The sequence below is a fragment of the Taeniopygia guttata genome, chromosome 6 (genome assembly GCF_048771995.1).
Source record: "Taeniopygia guttata chromosome 6, bTaeGut7.mat, whole genome shotgun sequence".
NCBI lineage: Eukaryota > Metazoa > Chordata > Aves > Passeriformes > Estrildidae > Taeniopygia > Taeniopygia guttata.
In genome coordinates, this window is record NC_133031.1 from 3565406 (window position 1) to 3590701 (window position 25296).

The following is a 25296-nucleotide window of genomic DNA, read 5'->3' on the forward strand; positions in this document are numbered from 1 at the left end:
TGTATCTCAACATCAACGCACACTCTTGCAGCACTATTTCCCCTTTGGGAGCCAGGCAGGTGATAGGCAGCACTTGCAGAGCAGGCAGAGCTGCCTGGGTTTATTGTACCACTGCATTCCTCAGCCCTGGTGAGGGAGAAACAGCAGGGTGCATTGCAGTGCTCAGGTGCTGCTTTTTCTACTGGTTGTGTCATTCTTTTGATTAACCACTTCTGTGAGGGAATTTTCAAATAAATGTATGGAAGTTTTTTTTATGGCTTTAGGTTAAATGTAGTGTTCTCTTGAGGGTCTTTGTTTTCCAGTATAGAAAGCCCAAACTTCTTAGTATCTAGGGTTTTAACATATGACCAGTTCAAAGTTTCCTGGAGAACTGCATTACATTCCCTTTGCCACACCCCTGAGTCTCTGCCTTGCAGGCCCCTCCAGGGAAGCTGTTCATGGCTCCTCTTTTCTGAAGAGCAAAGAAGAAACCCTTTTTCTTTTTCCCTGTAACCCTTCCTTCCTGGCAGGCAGCAATGATGATCACCTTGCTGCAAGTTCTTATGCTTCAGTATTGGCTTTAAGAGGGTTTGCATGATGCTCTGAAGCTGCTGTTGGCACTGAGCCAGCCATGTGAAGCTGGCCAAGCTGCCTTGTCTTTGAGCCAGTGGACCAATTTCTTTGATAACCCCCTGGGTTTTTCGTGTCTCTGGAGTTATAAAAACAAGCTTCTTTCCTTTGTGTCCCATTGTATGCTTCATTTTCACAGAGGAAGGAGATTTTTATATCTTAAGTATTCTTCTGCCTATCCCAAGAGATACTAATTGTTCCTTTTAAAAAACCCATTAAGCTTATTTTCTTTACTGGCATTTAAAAGGGTGAAAAGTAAAATCCAGTAATGAAAGTTAGACTTGCAGTGTACCTAAGCCCTGAAGCAGGGGAGAACTGCTCTTAGGCTGTGCTGCTGTGGCTCTGAGGGCTCTTAAAAGATGACTTCTGCTTCTCTTTCTGCCCCGACTGGTTTTGCAGTTGTGGGTGCGCTGTCTGTGCCCTAATTCCTCCATCTGAAAATGTAGGAGCACTGGGTTTGTAGGACCTGTGGAAAAACACTCTCAAACACCAAGTTCTGTATCACAGTGCTCCACTAAGGGGAAGGAAGTATAACTGCTACTTGTAACTAGGAGTGATGTTCTCAGTGTTGTACTTGTGTGGAGTTTGCCCACATGTCCCTCAGCTCGTGCTCTCTCCCTGATCTCCACAGCCCTTCCCACTGGCTCGGAGTCCTGGAACAAGTTGTTTACAGCAACAAGGCCTATCTCCAAGTCCTTGACTTCAGTGCAATCCATCTCAGCTGCCTGTCAGGGCTTATTGTGAACATGCATCCTCCAATCAATCCCAGACAAGGGAGCCTGTGCTGTGTGCCAGATTCTCCTCCCTCCCTGCAGCAGGAAGTGCTGATTAGCTCTTCTTCCTGCTCCTTCTAGGCAGGTTGCAGGTTCCTGCACCCAGAGCTGTGCTCCACACACCTCCCAGGCATTGCTGTGTTCTGAGAGGTGGCTCTGACAAAACCAGGACCACCTCAGCAAATGCCAAAGCATTTTTATTCATTACAAACTGTATGAGGCTTTCCAGCCCAGCCAATGCTTTGAAGAATTTGAGTTCCTTGTGTGAGGATGCTAAAGCCCTGCAGAGATCTCTCTTCCACAAGGGTGGTTGCCACCTGCAGAATGAGCATTTTTCTTGTGTTAAGAACAGATATGCACAGGCTTTGTAGCAGGTTTAGAAAAATCCCTCTTGGGTACCAAAATAAAATTCCTGCCATCTATTTTAATTTTGCCTTCCTTCTTCATATCTCTTAAACAGTACTGGTGGCTTCTTTTAAGAGATTCTAACTTGAGCCTGATTCTTTTTGGGGTGTTGAGAGCATCTCTTTCGGGTGCAAATGTGAAGGTCAGGAGCAACATATTTGCTGGAGAGTGCAGATCCTACAGAATGCCCTATTGGAATTGTGTCTCTCCCAGAGCATCTCCTTGCAGGGAGGGTTTGTTCCCTCCATTTATCCTCTTAGCACTAACTGTTACAGCTCCCTGAGGCATAGATTGTTTGTGGTGGAATTGGAGCTGTGAGTATCACCCAAATTAACTTTCAAAGAGAAGCTGCTGATAGAAGAGTTTCCTCTGGTGTTTCTTCCCAGAAACGTTTAGAGGTAGCAGACCGTCTTCTCCAGCTTGAGGCCACTTCCTTCAATTAGATGTTATGGTGATTTGGGATAGCGTCATCTCTGGGAATGCTGGGGCATGTCCTGCTTTAATCCATTTTTGAGAACTTGATAGGGCCTGTAGGTGACACCTTTGAGGCTCCAATTTGCCATGCTGCAGTTCATTTCTCTGTTAATTGTCAGCTGTCAGTCACTTACATGTACCTGTCAAAACCTTGTTATAACAGGCTCACCTAGCAGCTACAAAACAAAGGCAGCTGGTGAAGAGATGGTTCAGGGAACTGTACACACCTGTGACACAAACAGAGCATTGCATTCAGGCTTGTCAGTTTTATTTACCTGGCATCATAAGTACAAACCAGCCTCTCAATGAAAGTGGTAAAATAGAAATTCCAGTGGCTTGCTGTACTATTCTCTGTTCAATTTTAGTTTCTCTTCTGGGAATTCACATAGTCACCTCTTGAGGGTTATCTGCCTTGATAGCTTTGTGTAGTGAATCTGTTCTCTTTTCCTGTTGTTGGAAAAACCTTTCTGGTACTGCACAGCTGTCAGCACAATAGAGCCACAAGAATTTATATATTTTTTGTTCTTATGGGAGCAATAACAGTATTTTATTTGGAGTTTTTTTGGTGTTTCCTAGAGTCACTCACCACTGAAAAAAGACTCCTGTGCTGGGGTGGAGTACAGCAGCACATTGCACTTCACTCCAAGGAGCACACCCCAACAGAGAGGCCACTGAGAATTTTCTGTAATGTACAGTCCCTGCAAGACAGACAAGCACTCAGCTCCCTGTCTCGTGCAAATTCAACATGGATAAAATGTGCATAGTGGAGCCACTTTTTTCCTGCTGGGATTTGAATCTTGGTGTCATTTCTTAGGCCAGCTTGCTGCAGAAATGCAGGATGCCTAGGGAATGGGGAAATACCCACACTTGGCTGTTTGTGTGATTACTGTGGGCTCAGCTGCACTCATTGCTGATGGAGAGCTCTTGGAGTGAGGTAGGAGGGAAGAATCTTTTCTGGGTTTGCTGTAGTTAAGGACACATTTCAGTGAGCTGCATCTAGAGCTTGTGGCTGTCACCTGTGACTCATCCCACTTTGGTCTGAACTAGTCAGGAGAGGTTCTTAGATGCTCAGTTTTGCATCAGAATTAATTCCATAACGTTGGGATTGGTTTACTTTATCAAGACAAGAGGTTTGTAAGAGCACTGCAGAAAAGTGTCTTTACTTGCCTTGTTTGATAATCTCGCTGCAGTGGTCAGGCTGTGTGACCAGGAGTGGCAAGGGCCTCTGTGTAGCTTAAGAACAGCTCATTTCCCTGTGGGACCCCAGTCTTTCAGTTTGACTGATGTTCCCATTGTAGCTCTGCTCCAGGCACTCCTCTGCAATCTGTTCTCGGAAGGATCAGTGCTGCTCCTTTGGCCACTATTTCCTGCAGTTAAGGCTCCTTAGCTGGTGTTTTCTGCCTGGAGGGAGCCATGGAGTGTGACTTGTGGAAGGAGCACAGATAACAAGCACCCATCTGTTCTTCTTTTCCATCCCTTCGGGATGTCCGGGTGTCCCTGGTTAGAATTCTTCTCTGGATAAGATAGTGGAGGTGTCACTGTGGGGCAGTCAGGGCAGAAAACAATAGCAGGTTAAGTCCAAAAAACAAGATTGATCAGTGAGTACATCCCTGCTGTCAGTAAGGGGCAGAGCTGCTCTGGGGAGGTCAAGGCTGGAGCTGTAGCCCACGTCCCTTCAGCTCCTTCCTCTCATAAACTTCCAGGAGAGCAATCCCACTTGCTCTTCTGGAAGCCTGGAGTCAGAAGCTTCACTGAGAGGAAGGCTGCAAGAGCCACAGCCTGTACAAGGACTTCAAAGCCTCTGTCCCTTGAGTGGTGGCTCTTCCTTGGCTCAGTGGGATGTTCCAGTACTTCTTTTTCTGTATTTACTTTGTCGTTCAGCTCCAGCCAGTGTCTTCGATGGGTGAGTAAAGAGGCATTGACTTATTTCTGTTTGCCATCTCTAAGGTTCACGGTGAGCCTTGGTATTCTTAGGTGAAAGATTGGAAAGTGGGAGAAATACCCCTTTTGTTTGAAGGTGATGTGAAATTCCTTCCAGTTAGATCCTTCTGTTACAGAGTGTGATGTCTCCCATACTGGAAGAACCTCTATTGCCAAGATACAGTGGGATTTTCCTCTCCCTTTAGAGGACAGACTCTATGAGTAGGCATTATGCTGCCTTTTCACCTGCTTCCTTGGCAAATCTGAACTGAATTTAGTGTCATAATGTAGTGCTGCTCCCTTTATTGCTTGGTTGTAATGAAGGAAAGATCTCTAGTTACACAATGCACCCGGGATTCATCTCTGCAGGATGGGGCACTCACCAGTGCTTGCTGGAACCTGATTTTTCACTCAGTGTAGCTGCTACCATGTCAGTCAGAGAACTAATGATAGCACCAAGCTTACAAATGGAAAAGCTTTGCTTCGAAGCTAGTGCTTGTCAGCCTCAATTGCTCAATTGCTCTGGCCATGAAAGAAGCATTGAGGAGGAAAAGCCAGGAAAAATGAAAAGTAGTGAGCTGGTTACAGTTATTGTTTTGTGCAAATCCCCAAGCTTCTTGTTTGAGGGGAGAGGCTGATCAGTCACTTCTCTATTTTTGTGGAATTTTTGTCTTTTAAAAGCTCGATTTAATTAATTCAAATGAAAAAAACTGTGGTGCCAGAGACTGCTTGGTGTGTACAGGGATGCTGGTGTGGGGCAGCACTGGCAGTCCAAAAGTGGCTGTGAGAATGTGCAGTGTTCCAAAGAGCACTGTCTGCTTTTTCTACTTGTTTGCTTCCCCCTCACTCCTGCCAGCTCTCAGGGGAATGAAAGATGTGAGGGAATGCTACCTCAATTCCCCTGATGGGCCTTCTTCCAGTTCCCTCTGAGCTGCTACGTGTTCATCTCACTAAATTTTGCTTTTAAATTATCTCCTGGATGTTTAGGAGACAATGTAATCTCCCTAGATGAGCGTTCCCAGAGTCTGTCTACAAAGGATATTTCATAATTACATGAAAGCTAATGAGAGTGTTGGTATTTTTAGTGCTGCCCAGCTGGGAAGCTGACAGAGGATTCCTGCTTCACCTCATTTGGCTTTTAACACCGCAAAAACCTTTTCGTTTCTGTGACTCACCCTAAGGCCACACCAAATGCTCTTGTGGAAACCAAGGGAATGACACTGAGGGAAGCCCAGAGGATGCTCTGTTCTATATTTTCCTTTTGGGAGAAATCAAACCAGTTTTTATAGGATGGGATCTACAGCACTGCTGCTGTCTGTGGTAAGGACAGGCAAGCAGAGGCAGGTGAAAAGGAGACCTCAGGAAGGAATGCCTGGTGGATCCCATCAGAGATTGCAATCTGCTGCATTCCCCTGCCTGCTGCTCAGGAGAACCAGGCTGGTTGTGGTGGCAGTGAATCAGCTCCTCTGTGTGTCTGAATCGTGGCGCTAGAGATTCCTTCATAGCCCAGATCCACGCTCCCTGTGCCAGCTCTGCAGCACTCCTGCCTCTGGCAGCTGTTCCTGCTTTTGTGCTGGATTTGAGACCAAGCAAAATGTATCTGTGGCTGAGGAAGGAATGAGAGATGTTGTATTTGTGAGATAGCACATCTGAGGGACAGATATTTACAGAGGATGTAGCTAAATAAGAACAACTTTACGTCTATTCGCTGAAGCACTTGTAGCTTCCACTTTAAAGTCAGTGAAACAAATCAAAATAATGAACCAGGCTCATTTGTTTTTCTAATAGAAAGAACATAGTATTCCTCCCTCACCCAAACTCCATCACACTATTACCAAAACAGCACAGTTTTAAAACTTAAAAAGAAACGTGCTGTGGAAAGTTGAGGTTGTTCCAGTCTAAGATGTATTTTGTCAGAGTGAATGGTTTTATTAGCCTAATTTTAGGAAATGATAATAAATTTTCCTTACTCGGGGCAGTATTAACATTCCTTTTGCTTAACAGGGAATTGCTTGTCATGGATAAGTTATGCTTAATCAGGTATTAAATGTAAGGCAAAATGGAACCTCTGGACTTCCAGTGTCAAAGCTGCCAAATGAGGGTTAATTAGGAGGAGGTTGAAAATTTAATGAACATTTAAATTCTTCATTTATGTTCTCCCTATGGTACTCTCATATTTTAATTATTTGCAGAAGGTTCAGAAAGGCCTCTGAAAAGGTGCACACTCCTTGAGCACTGCATGGACAGACATGCACTTGCCAGAAAGTCCATGTTTTCATGTCTTGCACCCACAAACACTCACTTCACTCACAGACAGGTGATCTCCTGTGCAGAACAGGAGGGTTTGTGGGCATGCAAGGAACACAGCTGTGTAGAGGGTTTAATGTGTTGCTCCTCAGAAGGCCCCAGTTCAGACCTTCATGCCTTCTAGATTTTAAGATAATGATTTAAAAGGTTTGGCAGTTCAGCTGTGAGGGGTGACACTGGCTGTGGGTGGGTTTTAAAAGAGGCTGCATGAACTGTTTGAGATATAGTCCTTTGTTCCAAGGCTGGGAGATTTAGCAGTTTTGTGGTCAATTCCTCCAAGCTGGGAGACTTCCCAGTGACTTCAGGAGGGGCTTGCAGGTGCTCAGTGCTTGAACCAAAGGCTTGTTGTCCTAGGCTAGATCCCAGGGTGTATTTCCTATGGCAAAATCATTACCTGGACCTCAGATGTGCTTATGTCTTGTTTTTTCCCTGTCAGCTAAGCAGCAGGTCAGACTGTTGTATTATGTTGTACGAGCTCTGTTAATTTACTTGTTCCTCCAAGACATTTAAGGCGAGCTGTCAGGATTTTCCACAAGGCAATGAGTTTGCCGGTATCACCTTTTCTCCTCAGGGGTGAGAACAGATCACAATGGTTCTGTTAAGTCAGGGATGGAGAAAAAAAACCCCACTTTTGTAATTATCCATCAACAACTCGGTTTGATATCTACCAGCTGCTCTCTCTGTGTGTGTCCCAGCCCTGGACCCCTGCTCTGCCTACATCAGCCTGAACGAGCCCTGGAGGAACACGGAGCACCGCATCAACAGCTCGCACGGGCAGCCCACGTGCGACAGCGGCATCGACGGCGAGTGGTACCGCTTCACGGGCATGGCCGGCGACGCCATGCCCACCTTCTGCATCCCCGAGAACCACTGCGGCACCCACGCTCCCGTGTGGATGAACGGCAGCCACCCGCGCCAGGCCGACGGCATCGTGCGGCGCCAGGCCTGCGCCAGCTTCAGCGGCAACTGCTGCCTCTGGAACGCCACCATCGAGGTCAAGGCCTGCCCGGGAGGGTACTACGTGTACCACCTCACCAAGCCCAGCGTCTGCTTCCACGCCTACTGCGGCCGTAAGTCATCTCTCTGAGCCCCGCTTGGTCCCCCAGAGCCCGCCTGGCTTCTCCAGGTGGTGGTCTGTGGGAATCCAGGGCTTCCCTCTGGCTGCCCTGGCAGGTCTGGGACCCTGGCAGGGGTCAGGAACCCCCCTGGACAGAGCCCCCAGAGACACTGTCTGTGATCTCTGTCCATGGAGAGGAGTTTTCAATCTTACAGGATGAATTACAAGCTTTGAGTGTTTGATAAGAGTAATAATTAAGTATGACACAGGTGCAAAAGTAAAATTTTAGATTTCTAGATTAGGGGTTCAGAGGGGACAAGATGGAGGAATTGGGTGTGTCTTGTCCTTTTTCTCCTTCTTCATGCCCTCCATGTTTCACTGTGGTGTTGGCATTTTTCTATTGGTTTAGGCTGGGAACACACTGTTCAACATAGATGATAGATATTGGCACGTTATTGTAAATCCAGCACAGGTAGTTTGTGGTATTTAATGTTTGTACCATCCCACTGAGGGCAGAGCCCCACACGCTGCCCTGCAGGACAGAGCTGCGGCAGGGCAGCAGAACATGTTAGAGATAAACAGAATAAACAACCTTGAAACCAGCACAGACGAATTGTGGCTTCTTCTTTGGCAACGGGGCAGAAAGACAGAGACTTTCTACAATCTCAGAATCACCAATACCCACAGATTCCGACAGTGGTCTGTAGGATCACTGAGACAGTTCTACCTGCTTTGTTCCTCTAGCAGGATTTTTCCACAGCTGACCTGGTCTCAGTGATTTAATGCTCCCTGTGGGCCCTGAGGCTTGTCTTGGCATGCTACCAAAGTCAAAATTTACATCTCTGATTTGCAGTAATTAAACTTGATTGTTTCTCAGCAGCTTCAGCAGGTCAGCTTTCCCAGCGTGGGCCAGGTCTGTAACTGAGGGGCTGCACACACGGTGGGAAGCTGAAGGGACAAATCCTGTGCTTTCCTTGCATGCTCAGGGCTTTGTGCTGACCTTGTTCTTGTCATGCCCTAGATTTTTATGACATCTGTGATGTAGTGGATTGCCAGGACTCCTGCCTGGACACTGGTGACTGCACGTGTTCCCCGGGTACGACACTCGGACCTGATGGCCAGACATGCCTTGGTAAGGGTGGAAATAAGCTGTGCCACTTGCTGATGGTTTTCTTCCCTCTGTTTCATTGCTCACATCTCAATCCCTTGCATTACAAAGCACTATAAAAAATGACATATCCTGAGAGGAGTTTTCCCTTTTGCTGCCTAGAACTAGGACTATGATTCTGTAAATGGTTCCAAGATATGACATCCCATGACTGCATCCATTCTGGTGCCCCTGGAGCTCCATGTTTGTGAGGCTGCATTTGCTTTCTGCATGGTTCAGCTGCTGAAGGCAGTAGCAGAGTCTCTTTGCAAGCTCGTGGTGCAGGTTTCTGTGGTATCACTGTGGTACTCAGGAAGTGCTGTGCAATCTGGCATTAGAGATTTCCTCTCCCATGCTCTGTTGAATATCTCTCTTCCAAAAAAAGTTTTGCTGGCTGCTGTGGGGCTGCACACTAAACTCCATCATACTTCCTGCCCTTTTGGGACATTGTCCAGGGCCTGGGGCTTGAGGAGACCCAAAGACCTGTAGGTCCCACCACAGCTGCAATGGTTTTAGGCAGCATGACAAGGGGGTATTCAGGGAGCTGGCACTTGGTGGCAGAGACCAGCATGGCCAGGAGGGAGGTGAGAGCAGAGTGGGGAACATGGGCTTTGGAGATCTGTGGGGGAATCCCCATGAAGCTCTGAGGAGAGCTCTGTGGTTGTGTGTGTGGTGCTGGGGGAGAGCACCTGGACTGAGAGGTCGGGAAAATGATGGGAGAAATAAAGGGGCTGGGAAGGGAGTGGCTGCTGGGGAGCTGCAGAGCCACAGCAATTGGTAGGAGGAGGTAAGGGAGAGAAGGGAGGAAAGGATGTTTGGGGGAAGAGGAATCTCATCTGTCACTTGATTTGGTGATGAAGCTGAAAGCAGAGCTGGTCCAGGAGGCTGTGTGGCAGGTCAGTCTGTTTCATAGGGGCTATACCTGACAAAGCAGGCGTGGGTGGTTTCTTTCTTCACACACCACATGTCTGTGAGCATCAGGGTGGGACCCACAGCCATTCCAGTGTGTGGAAGGAGCAGCCTGGTCCTGCTGCAGAGTTACGCTTGCTCCCAGTGATTCTGGGGAAGGCTTTTGCTTAAGCATCTCCACTTGTCTGCAGCCAAGTGGCTGACTGAGCTCTCTGAGATAATTAAAAGCATTTATTGGCTGCTTCTGTGCAAGCTTTCCAGTCACAGAAGTGCCCTTGACAAGCACTAGCACTCAGTGAATGTGTGGCAGGCTCAGAGGAAAGGATTTCCTGCAGCAGGGAGGCACACAAGAGTCCTGAGCCTGTCTGTGTGTGCTGCAGCTGCTTTCATCCCCCCACAAGCAGGATTTCTGCACTGCCGCTTCTCCTCGAGATTCCCATGTGGCACAGCACCTCAGCTGGAATGATCACACTGGCTCCCCTACCTGCAGCCTCTCTTGTGTGGCTCTATGATCTTCCTAATAACTTTCTGTTGTGCTGAGTAATTGTGCAATTACATCTCTGAGAGCAGCTATGTCCTCCTTATGGAGAAACCAAATAAATCCCTGTTTGTCTTTCCTGAGCAGAGAATGTGCTTCCTTTCCCAGCTCCCCCAGAGAGAGGGACTGAAGCTGCTGCAGGAATGCAGCAGGGCAGCTGTGGCTGCCACATCCCTGGAAGTGTCCAAGGCCAGGTTGGATGGGGCTGGCAGCAGCCTGGAATAATAGAAGTGGATGGAACAAGATGAGCTTTAAGGTCCCTTCCAACCCAGACCATTCTGTGAAGGCTGAGCATCTCTGTGCTTCTTTTCAGTACATTGGATGCTTTAAACCTCAGAGCAGAGCAGCTGATCCTGAGTTACATTTTCATTTAGGGGTTAAATAAGGTCTTCGACTGCCTGTCACACATCCACCAACTCAGTGCATTGCCTTTCACTTCCTCAGTGCCTGGATCCTCTAAGCCATGGTTCTAGTAAGCCATGGTTAAAGTCAGCTCAGCACTCTCCCAGTCCAGTCTCAAGACAACCAGCCGGCACTCCAAAAATGCTGCTTGTCACTGGGGGAAGAATGGGGACAGAGATCTGTGTATCCTGTAGAACTTGGAAGGACCAGTCAGGGGAATTTCTGGGCCCGGCCCTTGGCCAAGACAATCTCTAGGCATTTCTAACAACATCTCCATGCCTTTGCCAGTAGCCCTTTCCCTCTTCACCTTCTGTTTTAAAGCAGCTTTAGATTTATTTTTAGAAGGGAAAGTGTGGAGCCTGTCACATGTGTGAAAAACAGAGTGTCTGAGTCTCCTGGATATGCTTCCTGCCTCCCAAAGCAAGGTACCGGCCAAGCCTTTGGCTAAAAATAGTCAATTCATGTTGCTTGTGAAAGGAGACCCCACCTGCATCTGCCAGCTGTGGGTACTGTGCATGTGTGGGTCCACAGATACCTGAGAGAGCTCATCTCTGACCTGTTCAAATGGTACTTCTCTTTTTTCTTGGTTTTAAGCTTCTGACACCTAATAAATGCCAGCTTCTAAGCTGTTTTGATGAAACCCCATGTGAACTTTAATTGATAACTTCAGCATCCTGGCCTGCCTAAGAGAAATCATTCATTTTGTGGCTCAGCAAGAGCAATGTTTGTCCCTTCCTCTCTGTTTGATTTGCTTTTTGCACACAGAGATTAAATCAGGTTGAGGAATTAGAATCTCAGAGAACAAAGTACCTTTCAAAAAAAAAAAAAAAAAGAAAAAAAAAAAGGTCAGAGAGACACAGAGCCATTTTAGTCTTTAAAAAATAGTTAGGAGGGGTTTTCAGAGCTTTACCAAGAGATTCAAATGCTACTATCAGTATTACTTCTTGTAGTGGGATTATTCATTCCATTCCAGAGCTTGGTTTTTTTTTTTCTCAGATGAAAATGAGTGTGAGCAGAACAACGGGGGCTGCAGTGAGTTCTGTGTTAACCTGAAGAATTCCTTCCGCTGCGAGTGCGGGGTTGGGCGCACGCTGGGAAGTGATGGGAAAACCTGTGAAGGTGAGGTTTCATCTACCACAGGCTGCTGGAACTATATAAATCATTCCTTTGCAGCACTGGCTCTCTCTTGGCTCCTTGCACCTGGGATTAAATGTCACTGATATCACCTCTGTGCTTGCCAGGGGGTTGATACTAAAATATCCCTCTAAGCAAGCAGAGAGAAATCTTGTTGTTCTCACTGCCTTGTCCATTTCTGTTAGGATTTACTTGTGTTTATCTCCGTGGGGGAAAGGCAGCAGTGGATCTGCAAGATTGGTTGTCTAGGCAGAACCTGTTGCTGGAGTTGTTGGGATTTGGCTCTGTAGATTTGTGGGGACAGATTTAGCAGCACTGGGTTTTGGCAGCTCACATTAGGTATGGGGTAATGCCATGACATTAGACTAGAGCATGAGGATCACTTTAGCCTCCCAGGATAGAGATTGAGGAGAGGGGGTGCCAATCTGCAGACAGAAGTTAAATTTGGGATTAGGGCAGTATTTTGCTCTTTGATGTCTGTGGACTCTCTGCTCTGTGCAGCTGCCACAATTCCTTCACAGTGGTGGCACAGCCAGGTTAAAAACCCTTGATAAATGTAGACTGATGGCTTAAAGACCAAATTGTGGACCTGATGTGTTGTCACTAACAATATACAAACATCCCTGAGCAGAAAAAGCAAACCCAGCAGAAACTGATGTGTGCCTGATGTTTTCTGTGGTGAGCTGTGGAAAAGCGCTGTACCTCCTCACAGCAAAGCTGCTGTGTGGTGTTCACAGAAACTGCGGGGTCTCAGACAAGAAAAAACAACTACAGATGTGTCTCACTTTTCAGTTACCCAAAAGAGCTAAATCTGCTCTCTGAGCTCTGCTGGTACATCACTCATCCAGGCAGTGACACTTTAGGGAAATGCTGCTGTGCAGAGTGCTCCTTAAGTACCTGTCAAGTTGTGTGGGGCCAAAAATGGTCTGTAGGCTTTGTCCCTGTGACATCCAGTCTGAGCTGCTGGGGCGTCACATAAATGAGCTGTGCAATTTTTATTCCCAAGTGCTGCACTCTTCTGACAAGGCTGGAATAGTCTGTTTGGAAACTCATTTGTTTCTGCCATTCCCCGAGTTGGCTTTTAGGGCTTTTGATGTATCATTTAATTTCCCTTCTGTACGAAGGATGGTGCCTTTCACGAGTTTAACACTGCTGCTGGGGATTTTTACAATCTTGTTAGTGAGTTTTATTTCTGAAGATGTATCCTCAGCTTTGTGAGCTGGAAGAGAATGGGATGTGAGATGTGAGCCACCTCACAGCTTGTTGCTAAAAAGAACAAATGCAAGAGATTTAGCTTGATTACCTGAGCTGGGGAGGCTGAATAAGGTTGAAAGAATCTCAAAATTTACATTATGATGTTTTACCCATTGCTTTGACTCGTATGGGGTGTTCGGGCTGTTATTTTCCATGCATTGGAAATACATAGGATTGAGTATAGGATTTCCATTCTTTCCTGTACATTTCAGTGAAAGCCACAAAGTGATTTCTGATGGCAGGCTCAGGGAGAAATATTTTATATTTATGATTTGCTTATCTCATGTTCTGTTATTTTACTGAGAACAGTAGTACTCATCTAGCATATTCATCTCAAAGGGTTAAAAAAATCAAGCAGTTAAGGTTATTTGAAAGAAAAAAATCATGATGCTCTACATGAGTAAAAATGTACAATTAAAAAAAGGGTCTTGACCTCATTCTCTGGGAGACAAACTATTGCCTTTAATTGTAAAATTACAATTAAAAAGGGGGTCTCTACCTAATTTTCTGGGAAACAAAGTGTTGCCTTTGAGCTGTATTGTTCAGACTGTTGGTTAGTCAGGGGTCTGTTCAGCCTGCAGGATGTGCTGATTTTCCCTTCTTTCCCAGAAATTGAAGGCTGTCACAATAACAACGGAGGCTGCAGCCATACCTGCATTGAAGTGGAAGGCACCTACCAGTGTGAATGTCCCAGGGGACTTGTTCTGTCAGAAGACAACCACACTTGCCAGGGTAGGTGAAGAAAATCTCCCCAGCAGCCTCTGTCCTCCAAGAGAATGTCTGAAGGAACTTTTCTTCCTGTTTTTGCTGTCTTCTCTTAGTCTGTCCTTCCCAGTTGGGTTAATGGTGCTTTGTTACTAATGACAGACTATCCAAAGATGAGAGCCTGAAGATGTTGCTCTTCTCCCCAGGCAGGAGAATAGCCACAGGGCCCAGTTTGAGTGCATCTTGCATCACATTAATTGTGGGGCAGGGTTCCCTTACGACTAATACTGCTCAACATTGTGTTTGGAGTTGCTTTCCACTAACAGGACAGGACTGCTGGGGTACAATCCTTGAGCTTTTATTGCAGCATCAGCCTCATTACATGGTTGAGACAATAGGAAGATGGCAGAAGCTCACGTACAGCCAGCAGCAGCCAAAGATTTCTTTGTTACAGAGCATTTTAAAAACTTTCGAGCCAATAGCACATTGCTAAAGCTTTCAGACAATTGTTGTAGCCAATGGCTAAAAGCACATGTACACCTGCTTTACACAATGCTTGCTTGCCTTCTTTCTATTAACAATGCACAATAATTCATTATTAAGCTTAAAACCTTCTACTACCTTGCTAAGCATATTTTCCTACAGTTTTAAGGTCTCTCTTAGCCAAGCCTAAAACTCAAGCTATGTCCTTGCTTGGTATACCATTGTAACTTTCTCTGCTTTCAGACTTTGCAACTGTAGCTAGTTCTCTGTTCTTTCAGTTTCTTAGGCCTGCTTTTACAGCCTTCTGGAAGTCTTCTTACCGCTACTATTTCCTACAAACATCTCCCATAATACTGCTCTGTGCACACCCCTGACAAATTTATGCTGTTAGAGCTGGCATTTTCCAGGCTTCAGACTTCAAACTCTCAGATAAAGCAGTCCAGTCCCTTCCAAGAACAGGGTTAAAGAGAGAGGCATGTTTTTTTCCAAGTATGTCAATCCAGTAAGCATTCCTGTGCCTTGAAGCAGGGCACTAGCTTTGATATTAGGTGCTCCTGCTGCCCCTTGGAAAAGTGCCCAGGATGGCATCCAAAAACTGACTGTTGCTTCTGCTGTGTAGGGGCCAGGGCAGCGTTGTCCTTGGAGAACCTTCCATCTGAACTTTCCACAGGGAGTCCTTCATGCTGAGTCACTTGTGCCTATGGCATGCACATGGAATAAACAAGCTCCCTGGTTTTTGCAAAGATTTCTTATGCAAATACATCCAGGCTACCAGCAGTCTGGTGTTGCCTGGTGTGCTCAGAGAACCTCCTGCAGTCTGATGTGCCACAGAGTGCCCAGACATCAGTGGGAGGGACAAATTCAGGCTTTGTGGTGGCCAAAAGGGCAGGTATACCTTAGAGAGGAAGTTGGAATGGTTCTGCTTGATGGATTTTCTGCTTTTTAAGCTTTTTAAAAGGCAGGGCTCCCAAGGGTGAGCATTGCCCACTTGGAATCCAGCAGTGCTGGTGGGGAGGTGGAGGTGGGGGTTTCCAAGAGCTGTGATCACACTCTCTGATTGAAAGTCTGATTGATGGATACAAGCCAGAACAGAGCAATGTTTTCAGTCCTGAGCCCCTGAGGCAGCCGCAGGCAGGGTTGGAAATTCTGGATTTCCCAGCCAGAGTTTCTGCTGCTGGTGAGGCTGCTAATGAGAGCAGCAGCACTGCTGGGAGCCAGGCTGAGGCTTAGGCTACAGCATCTCATAAAGTGAAATTGCCTCTACTTTTGCATTCATCAGTTTATGTCCCCATGCTGTGGCCTGCAATTCTGAGCAGATATGGAACTGTACCACACAATTTTTTGTGACACCTAATCAGGTTTATGTTGGCTCAATTAACAGTGCAGGGTAAGCACAGTAGCCTGAAGCAATTGACTCTACAGACTCTCTACCCTCCTCTGCACTGTCTCCACGTTCAGAACAAACATTAATAATCTTTAACAGAAATCACAGTCTATGGGCTGCAGTTTTTCCATAAAGATACCAGCCAGCAAAATACTTGGAATTTTGCAGATCATCCTGGAATTTTGCAGATCATCCTAGAATTTTGCAGCCCATCCTAGTATCCCGCCTCTTCCTGGAGAGTAGGGATGAAATGCTCTTTCCCCCATCCCCTGCCAAAATTTTTGTGCAGCTAAGCAGGGTTTATGTTTGTAGTGGGTCAGGGCTCCCCAGCACCAGAGAAGCTGTTCTGCCAAGCAGTCTGTGCAGGGAGATACCCTCTGCTCCAAGCAGCAGCACTTTGAAAGGCCAAGGAAGGAGCCAGAGGCTGGAATATGGTGCCAATAACAATGGCAGGCAGAGAAATGAGTGTTGGACTCACCACAGAAGCTTCCTCCCAGGGACATGTGCTCAGAGGCATTGGTGCAAAATAGAGCTTAAAGTAGAAATGAGGAGGCTTCCCCAGTTCTCACAGGTGCTCTGAGACGTAAGAGGTGTATAACTAAAATGTTTGACTGTCACACACTGAGTGTTTACCCAAATAGCCACGAGCTGGCTTGAGTCAAGAGGTTTCCTTTACTTGTTTCTGTGTCCAGGTGGTGGAGGGCACACAGCTCCAGAGCACAGGGAAAATGGAATCTTTTATTTCTCCCATTTTGTGCCAGTCAAAGACATGTAGAAACAGCAGGATCCTGAACTAAATCAGTTCTGAACTTGAGAGAATTGCAGTTGGGATCCAAATCTCTTGCCCTGAATGTCACCTTTATAAAAGCAGTACATATTCTTATTTATCAAGGAGTGCTAGAACAGCGAGTCTTTAAGTCCAGACGGAGCCAATGAGTTCTGCAAAGGATGTTCCCCTCTGTCTGCATTATGCTGTGTTTTCCAAGTCCCTTTATCTGCTCCTGAGCCATTTGACATGCTCAGTTATTCCCACTTGCCTTCTGCTGCCTGTGGAGGGAAGGTTAAGGTAATTTTTAGTTCTTTAAACTTCTGTTCTAACCCAGCAGTGTCATTATGGGAACATATTGCTTTGGGAACTCTGCATACATTTTAGCGTATCACTTTGAAATTATCAACTTTTAATCAAAAATCTTCCCTGAAGGTACTCAGAGGCTGCTGTAAATACCTGAGCTGGGACAGGGAAATTTTTTAAGGGGATTGAAATGCCTGTTTTAACAGTGTGCCTTATTTCAAATATTCAGAATCATAAATTACATAATTAAGGATTGAAATTAAGGGAAGGCAGGTCACAGGAATGTCAAGGACTGGTATTGCAATTAATTTTGGCAAAAATCTTGGGGAAACTGGTATGTTTGCAAAATGGTTTTGTCGTGGGACTTTAAAATATAATAAATGTAAATCCTGCAAAAGGGTTCTTTCTTCTAGCTGAAACCAGAATATATGCCACCAGTATGTTTGTCCTGTCTCCAACTGAACTGAATAATCCCAAGGAATATATATACAGCAACTACTTTTTTATTGAAGATTATTTTCTCTTCCCTCCTTTTTTTATTTTGTCCATTTTCTCCTGCTTATTACATAATGAAATTTTAATTTAAAAAATTCACACGGAGGCCTGTATTAAAATTTAAAGGTTGGAAGGGAGTGGAATGAGTGAGCTAATTGGGTTTGTTTGTCAGAGCTGGGTTTATTGCTTATAAAAAGATTATTATGGCATTTTGAGGTGTTTCCATTTTAGCTCAGAATCTATATGGAATTACTCTGCCTTGTTTCAGCGTGTTCCGGGTTTGATGTAAAATCTGATTAAGGATCTTAAAAAATGGCTTTGCCTGGGGCGTTACGAATTTGATACCCATATCTGGCAAAGGCTCTTCCCAGGACATCACAGTGCAAGAGCTATCAACCAAATCTGTGCTGAGTGTTAAGTGAAGCTGGAAAGCACAGCTGTGTTTCTGCTGCAAGTGCAGTGATTGTCTTCATTGTTTTCCGAGGCATTGCTGTGGCTGGAGAATTTGGGGCAGTGGCAGCTCTGGTTTGTGTTGTGGAGGTGGGAATGCAAGATGGGTAGTTAGGTTACTGTGGTAGGATCGTTATCATAAATGCTGTCTATGATTGCCCTTTTATTCCCCTGATTATATCTGGTATAGCCCTTCTCCAGCTCACCTGTAGGTTTGTATCACACACTGTTGTTCTGGGGACTTCTCTTGCAGTTCCAGTGCTGTGCAAGTCCAGCTCTATTGAGGTGAGCATCCCAAAGGACCTGGTTGGAGGCCTGGACCTTTCCCTCATCAACACTTCATGCAAAGGCGTGTCCAATGGCACTCATGTCAACATCCATTTCTCCCTGAAGTCCTGTGGTACCGTTGTAGATGTATGTATACCTGTTGCCCAGTCTCTGGGATTTGGGGATTTGGCTGTGGCTTACTTGGGGAACAAAGCTGATTTGGCCACACCCTCAGAGTTGTTTTCTGTGTTGCCATGCAGCTGCCCTCAGAGTAGACCTGGACTGGCTTTCCAAAGTCAGAGAGCTTGTGCCATCCCCCCTCCAGCAGTGTGTGTCTGACAGCATGGGTGCTGCTTTCTGCTTGCCTCCTGCTTCACCAAGGTAGAAGGCAGAAGTGTCCTCACTCTTCATCCTTCTGCTGAGACAGATTCTGATAATATTTGAAAGGTTAAACTGACAACTGGACAATGGCTCACCTTAGCAGAGGGGTAGCAGAAGTGTGGTGGATTGTAGCTGCCAGCAGACCTTAGCTGGTCTGTGAGGATGAGCAGCATCATTCTGGTTGTGGGGTGTAAATTCACAAGGTGGGCCTTCAGTGGCTACTCTTGAGTGTCAGCCCAGGGAGATCTTTCTCAATGATCTCCCTTTCTTTGCTGTAGGTAATCAATGATAAAATCATTGCCACCAACCTGGTGACTGGCTTGCCCAAGCAGACGCCGGGGAGCAATGGGGACATCATTGTGCGCACCAGCAAGCTGCTGATCCCCGTCACCTGCGAGTTCCCGCGCCGCTACACCATCTCCGAGGGCTACGTGCCCAACCTCAAGAACTCTCCCTTGGAAATCATGAGCCGCAACCAGGGCGTCTTCCCCTTCACTCTGGAGATCTTCAAGGACAAAGACTTTGATGAGCCCTACAGGGGTGATCTTCCCACCCTCAAGCTCCGGGACTCCCTGTACTTTGGGATTGAGCCCTTGGTGCACGTCAGTGGACTGGAGACGCTGGTGGAGAGCTGCTTTGCCACTCCCACCTCCAAAATTGATGAGATCCTGAAGTACTACCTGATTCAAGATGGGTGAGTTCACTGTTCCCTCTCTTGCTGGCAATTTAGAGGTAATTGGCAGTGGGGTTGAGTTGTCTGTGTGATGCAGGAAACACTATCCCCCTCTCCACAGCAGCCTGTCTGTCCTGGTCATAGCAATCACCAGCAGCCATCAGGCTGAAACCACATGTCCCATCAAAAGTAATTGGGAGGCAGTGAAAGAGGTTCCTCTGAGTGCAGCCTTTACAGGATGTATTTCCCTGTCACTAGCCTTGTGGATAATTGAGCTGGCTCATGTAGAAAAGATTCTCTTTCCTGATATCCTCTCTCTGCCAAGCCAATGTGCAAAGCCCCCATGGCCCTCTGCTGCTGCCGGGCAGCTGCTGCAGCAACTGGAGTGAGTTTCTTAATTGTCTCATAATGGCCTTATTATAGCATGAGCCAGAAGAGCCCATTGCTAATCCTGGTAGGAGCTGCAGGAGAATCCCTTGCTTTGCTCTCTGTGATGCCTGTCAGTGCAATAAACTTAGGGCCTTTCAGTTTGGCTGAAATTTTTTTAGGTGTTTGGAGTTAGTGATTATTCTAGGATATGCTAAAAATAAATTTGTGCAGATCTGTGGGTTTGCTGTTGTAGTGGTTTTTGCATCAGAGGTTTGGGGAGCCTTGCTGTGGAGTCAGCCGTGGCTCCTGAGATTTTCAGACACTTCTTTGGGTGCTGGAATGACTGTGCCATGCTGCAGCATTGCTGTGGAGTGTTTGCATCCAGCTGCTTAACCAGAGGAAATGTCATAGTTGTGAGGCAGTCTGCTGTTCTCTAGGGAGGGAAATCAGCCAAAGGAATATCTAAGACATACCCAAGAGTTGTAGCCTGAGAGTCAAGGGACAGTGCTTGTGTAAATCCTGTATGTTGCCTGCCAGAGCGTTTAATGATGACAACAATCATGTCCTCAGCTGCCAGACTAAATCATCCTCTGTTACAGCTGCTGCTAGCAAGTCCTGTGTGGTTCTCTAGTAGCAAAAGGGCCCTGCAATGTAAAGTACCCAAAATTACTCTTTTTATTTCCTTCTGACAGAGGATTCAGCATTAGTGTGCTCTCCCTCCATGCTAAGCTGCAGTCCTTCTGTGCCCAACATTTCTGGGCTTTATGAGCAGATCTGTAATGGAAAAATTGATTTCATCAACTCCCTGGCTTGGCTGTTCCCATGGACCCTTCTCAGAGTCAAGGCCTCAAATATTCATTCCTTTCTCCCCATGAATGAAAATGATGGGATTCAAAACAGCAGCCAAAACCTGAGCTGCATAGAGAAAGGAGAAGGCAGGAAATGTCATCTCTTGAATTCACCCCAGCACTGGTTGGAGGATTTATGGCACCAGCAGTCCCTTGGTACCTGCAGAGGGCATTAAAACTTCACTGAAGGGAAAAATGCTTCACTCTGCAGCCATCACTGCAGGCTCCAGTGATTCAAAATTGAATTACCTGAATGCACTCTTAAGTTGTCCCTGCTCCAGACGCTTCTGTAATAACTCAGTTTCCTCCTAGAAATCCAGCCCCAAAAGCCCATGGCAATAAAGATAGGGTTTTTTATCAGTTTATGTAGGATCAGACCTGCAAGAGTTAACTGCATAATCCAAAGGGAAACACTGTTTATATTGGAGGGGGATATACCTTGGACTGAGGAATAGGGACATTCCCTCTACTGCTCTCTTCTCTGTTAATTCCCTGCCTTCTGAGAACAGAGTGGAACAAAGGCAGTGACCGATGGCCCAACTGATAAAAACTGGAGCTCTCTGGGGCATCTGGAGCCAGGTCATGTCACTGCTGAGCTCAGGAGCTGTGGTTCAGCAGAGCACGGGGTGGTTAAGGTAGTTCCATTGCAGAGCTCGTCTTATGTGTCAGGCTGCCCTGTTTGCTAGGCTGAGGTGGATATTTCACTGTGCAAGCCTTCCTTTCAGCCTTGCAACCCTGCATAAGAGGGTCAGAGCACAGCTGCTGTGGCACTGCTGCTCTGCTCCCCAAACCTAAGCACATTCTGCACAGGGATAGGGTGGTTTTCCCCATATCCTGACCTGGCCCACCCCTTTTCGTTCCGTACCTGTCTCTTCTCACCTCTCCAAAGTGGGCAGCAGGGTCTCTGGGGTTTTTCCTAGGAGAATGGGATGTAGTCTGGCCCCTCAAATGCAAAAGAACTTGCCCATGTGAGTCATGAGGTGTCTGAGCTGGTTTTGTGTATGTATCTCTGATTAATTTGTGGTGTTCTTCCACTTTCCCTCTCCCCAGCCCCAAATCAGTAGGTTTCCTTCCACCAGTGTGGAGAACCTTTGGAGAACCTGGGATTTAGGAGTCAGTTTGATCCAGTGTCCAATAATCATCACAGTTGATGTGCTCACAAATGAGAACATGCCTGTGAATTGACTTCATGGCCCTAGAGCTTGGCCACTCACCTATAAAAAGTCTTTAACTGTCATTCCTTATGATCATATGCCTTGTTTAAAAAGGAATTTTGGCAACTTAAGAGATTCCCAAACGTTCCAGTGAAGGCAGAACTGCTCTTTTACAGCTGAACATGTCAGACATCAGCGTTGCTGACACTGCCATGCACATTTCTTGTGTAAAGATGGGAGCTGAAGCTTGCTGCAAGAGCAAGGATTTGAGCTACACCAGTACCTCTTGTCTCTTCCACTGCTGCTTTGGTTTTGTTGTTTTTTGGTTTTTTTTAAATCTTTCAAAGTCCACATTTTTGGCATTAACTTGTTAAAAAGGACAAGCTACATTGCAATGCAATTTCACAGCAGCATCAGAGCGTCTCAAGATGCCCAAGGCTTTGCAATAATCAGCAGTAATTATTGAGCCACCATAACTTTGTCTGTCAAACTCTAAATAGGCTGCAGTAGTTTATGAATACACTGTACCTGGAATGTAGCTTGTTATAAAAGCAGCTTATTTTCTTGCAGTTCTGTGACCTCTCTTACTTACACGCATTGCTAGCAATGGGAAAAACTGAAATTATAAATTTTTGGTGTAGTGAATTTAAGCTGTTTGACCAAATCCAGCAGGAAGAAAAACGTAAATGATATAAAGCAAAGTAAACCTAGATTTTTGTTGTTTCCATCATCTGTCATATTTTAGTAATGTGAGTGCAGGCTGATTCACTTTAAGCATAATTTATGTGCATATCTATGTGTATAGAGTGAGTGCATGGCACATTCTGTAGTGTATAACACTGCGGGCTGTTGCACAGGGAGGTGAAATGAGGACAGACGTGCCTGCAGCTCGCTGGCAGTCCCTCTCTGAGGGACTGGGCCACGTCCTGCCAGCCCTCTGCTGCTGAGCTGTTCCCTGTCTGGAGATGCTATTAGCAATGCTGCTGCTTTTCCCCATCATTCCTGACTTTTCTCCTGTGGCCAAAGAGGAAGTATCAGAAATGGTAGCTGAGCCTGAGAGAACCAATCCCTCCTTTTCTTTCTCTGGTTAAGTAGGCTGGAATGTCTTTTCTCTTTCTTTTTTCCATTTCTGGGAAACCCATTAAAGCCTATCCCTCTGCTCTCCTCAGCTGTGTTTCTGATGATTCCGTGAAGCAGTACACGTCAAAGGACCATCTTGCCAAGCACTTCCAGGTTCCTGTGTTCAAGTTTGTGGGCAAAGACAACAAGGTAAGATCAAAACTCAACTCTTAGATATTTCATCAGCTTTGATATGACTGAGGAGCCTCAGCACCAAGCTGGAAAAGGGTATGAATGGCCGGCCCAAGGCAGGTTCTGCTGTGCCTGTTCCAGCAGTTACACCTTACAGGAGTTTGAGAAAGGTGCTTCAGGAGAGATTGATAAAAACAACTATAATTAAAATATGAAGGACAGTTTTGGAACATCAGTGCCACAGCAGACTAAAATTGTTGTTGCTTCCAGGGTGGTGTTGGTGGCCCCTTGTTTGCTGGGTGAGAGAAGTGTTCTCAGTCACATTTCACAGTGCCCTTTCTTTAAAACAACGCAGTTTTTAGTTTGGGATCTCTTCAGCATTCTCTAGCTCTCGTGAGTTCAGGTGCCAGCACTGCAGACAGAAGGCCACTATACTGTTTAATTCAATGTGAAACCAGGCTGTCTCTCTAGGGCAGCAGGGATAATGCCATTTTCCTAATGCAAATAGCTTTCCTTTCTGTGTTGGAGGAAATTGGATCTTCCAGTCATTGCTATGCTCAGCCAACACTGCCTGCTCCAAAAGGTATAAAGCTGCTGCTCCAGCTACTGGAGAGCCCCAGTAGGGTTAAAACAGATGAGATCTTCTAAAATTCAGAAATTTTCCTTGGCTTTCTGAATACCCCTGCTGCTTCCAACCTGCATCCTCCCATCCTGCACAACGGATTCTGCTTCAAACCTCTCCAAGTCTTAGTGGCTGCTGCTTGCAGGGATCTTGCTTGCTCTCCTGGTCATTTACAGGGCAGGGAGCAGCAATCCTGTCACTGCCTGTGCTGTGGCAGGAGAAAAGGCAGCTGGCTCCTTGCTCTTTGCATTCTTCCTCTTCCCTCAGCTTACCCTCTCAATACCCTGTTTTCCTCCTTCTTCCCCTTGGTTTTCTGGCTTTGTTTGCCCAGCTTACTTGAAATTCTCTTGCATGTCTCCATCAATCCTTGCAAGGCTCGCATTCTCGACACGCAGCTTCTACCAGTCCCTGTGAGCTCTTCCGAGCTGATTCCTGCTGTTCTCATCCCTTCATCTGGAGGATCATTTCACACCTTCCTATTCCCTGTCTCCCTACTCTTGCCTCTGAGACCTCAGCCGGGCTCTCTGGAGAGAGTACGCAGGAAACAGACGGAGCGGCCGTTCTGGCTGCGCGCGGCGATGCTGGACACGAACCGTGTGCCGCAGGAATGCTGTGGCACTGGCCCTGGCAGCAGTGCCAGTGGTCAGAGCTGTGCACTGACCCTCCTGCTGTGTCCCCACTCAGGAGGTGTTCCTGCACTGCCGCATCCTCGTGTGCGGGGCGCTGGACGAGACCTCGCGCTGCGCCCAGGGCTGCCGGAGACGCGTGCGCAGGTCGGCCGAGCAACAGGAGGAGCAGCAGGACAAGGAATCTGTTCACGTGTCAAACCACATCCTGACAGGAGGCCCCATCAGGATCGACTTTGATGACTGACACCCACCCTCTGGAACAGCATCCCTGGCCTTCCTTATCACTGCCTTCTGTTGTGGTGGTTGAGAAACCACAGGTATTTGTTAAAGCCCTGCTTGAACCTCAAGGACTCATTTTCTTAACTCTGTGGTGATTATTTGTCAAGTGGTTTGGGCCCATGAGGCAGCCCTTGGAGTGTGACCCGGACTGCAGAACAGTTTGCTTTTATCTGCATTTCTTCCCAACAATCCTTTAGCTGCAGGGACCCTGTTTCTTTGCAGGCCAGAAATGTTACCCAACTTTGCCTTTCCCTATATCCACCTACAGGCCCTAGGACTGTTTGTCCTTGACTAAACAAATGTTATCCAAGCCCTTCTTGCATCAGACAGTACAAATAGTATCATAGCTGAGTGTGTTTGTTGTGCAGTTCTGTGAGTGATGCTGGAGATTTCAGGTGATTGTTAATAAAAACGTGTATAAAATAAATCTCATCATGTCTAAGTTCCTTGGAGCGATGCAATTGTCATTACAGGCAGCTAAACCTCAGATCTGTCACAGGCACATTTAACTGTGATTTTAAATAGCAAAAGATATTTAATGAGATTTGAGGTTTTTGTAGTGGCTTTTGATAATTGCATGAAGTTTAATAGTGTTTCCTCCTGTATTTAGTGTATCATTATTCTTCTCCCTCTTCTCCCACCACCAAAAATGCCTTTCCTAAGTGCTGTTATAGCACCTTGATTGTAAGAGAAACACCATTAAACATGTATAAACAGCCCCATCCCGTGCATGCTGCTGCCAAGTGTTTGTCTGGAAGGTGTGATGCATTGCCCTGGTTAGCAAGGCCGTGGTTCCAACAGAGGATTAGAGGAATGCGCATTAATTATTTATAGCAATCATTGGTAATGTGGGCAGTTCTCAGGACAGGGCTGTCCCCAGTGAGCCTGGTGACAGGAGACGCGGCAGCATTGTCTGAGTGGACGTGGCTGGGGACACAGTGACTGGTGATGGTGGTGGCATCATTGTTGTCAGGAATCTTTTTGGGCTGCCAAGCTCCTTCTGAAGAAAATCCAATGGATGTTGATCAGCTCCTCTGGCTCAGGTTCATTGAGCTATGTGGTAAAGGATTAGGGGTGTGGGCTGGAAGGGAGGAAGCACAGCCAGCAGTGAAGGACAACATGGGACAGGCAGGGCTGGAGGATGAGGGGAAGGATCCGTCTCCACCGGTGGCAGTGGCTCTGCAGTGCATTCCCACGGTTTTCTACAAGAAGTTCCTCAGTGTGCAGCTCTGTCCTGCGTGGTTGGAGGTCTGCTGGAAGCTCCCAAACTTTCATCACCTGTGTTCTGCTTTGCTTGGAGCAGCC

General features: G+C 46.5%; 1 protein-coding gene across 1 annotated transcript; it reads left to right on the plus strand.

Moving 5' to 3' along the window:
* Positions 1-1594: 1594 nt before the first annotated feature.
* Positions 1595-24418, plus strand: OIT3 (oncoprotein induced transcript 3). The gene is made up of 9 exons (XM_030275664.4): positions 1595-4164; positions 7184-7558; positions 8567-8677; positions 11538-11660; positions 13539-13661; positions 17772-17932; positions 18445-18860; positions 22380-22479; positions 23768-24418. Exons 1-9 carry the CDS (start codon positions 4101-4103, stop codon positions 23954-23956), a joined length of 1662 nt encoding a protein of 553 aa, XP_030131524.3. The 5' UTR covers positions 1595-4100; the 3' UTR covers positions 23957-24418.
* The last annotated feature ends 878 nt before the right edge of the window (positions 24419-25296 follow it).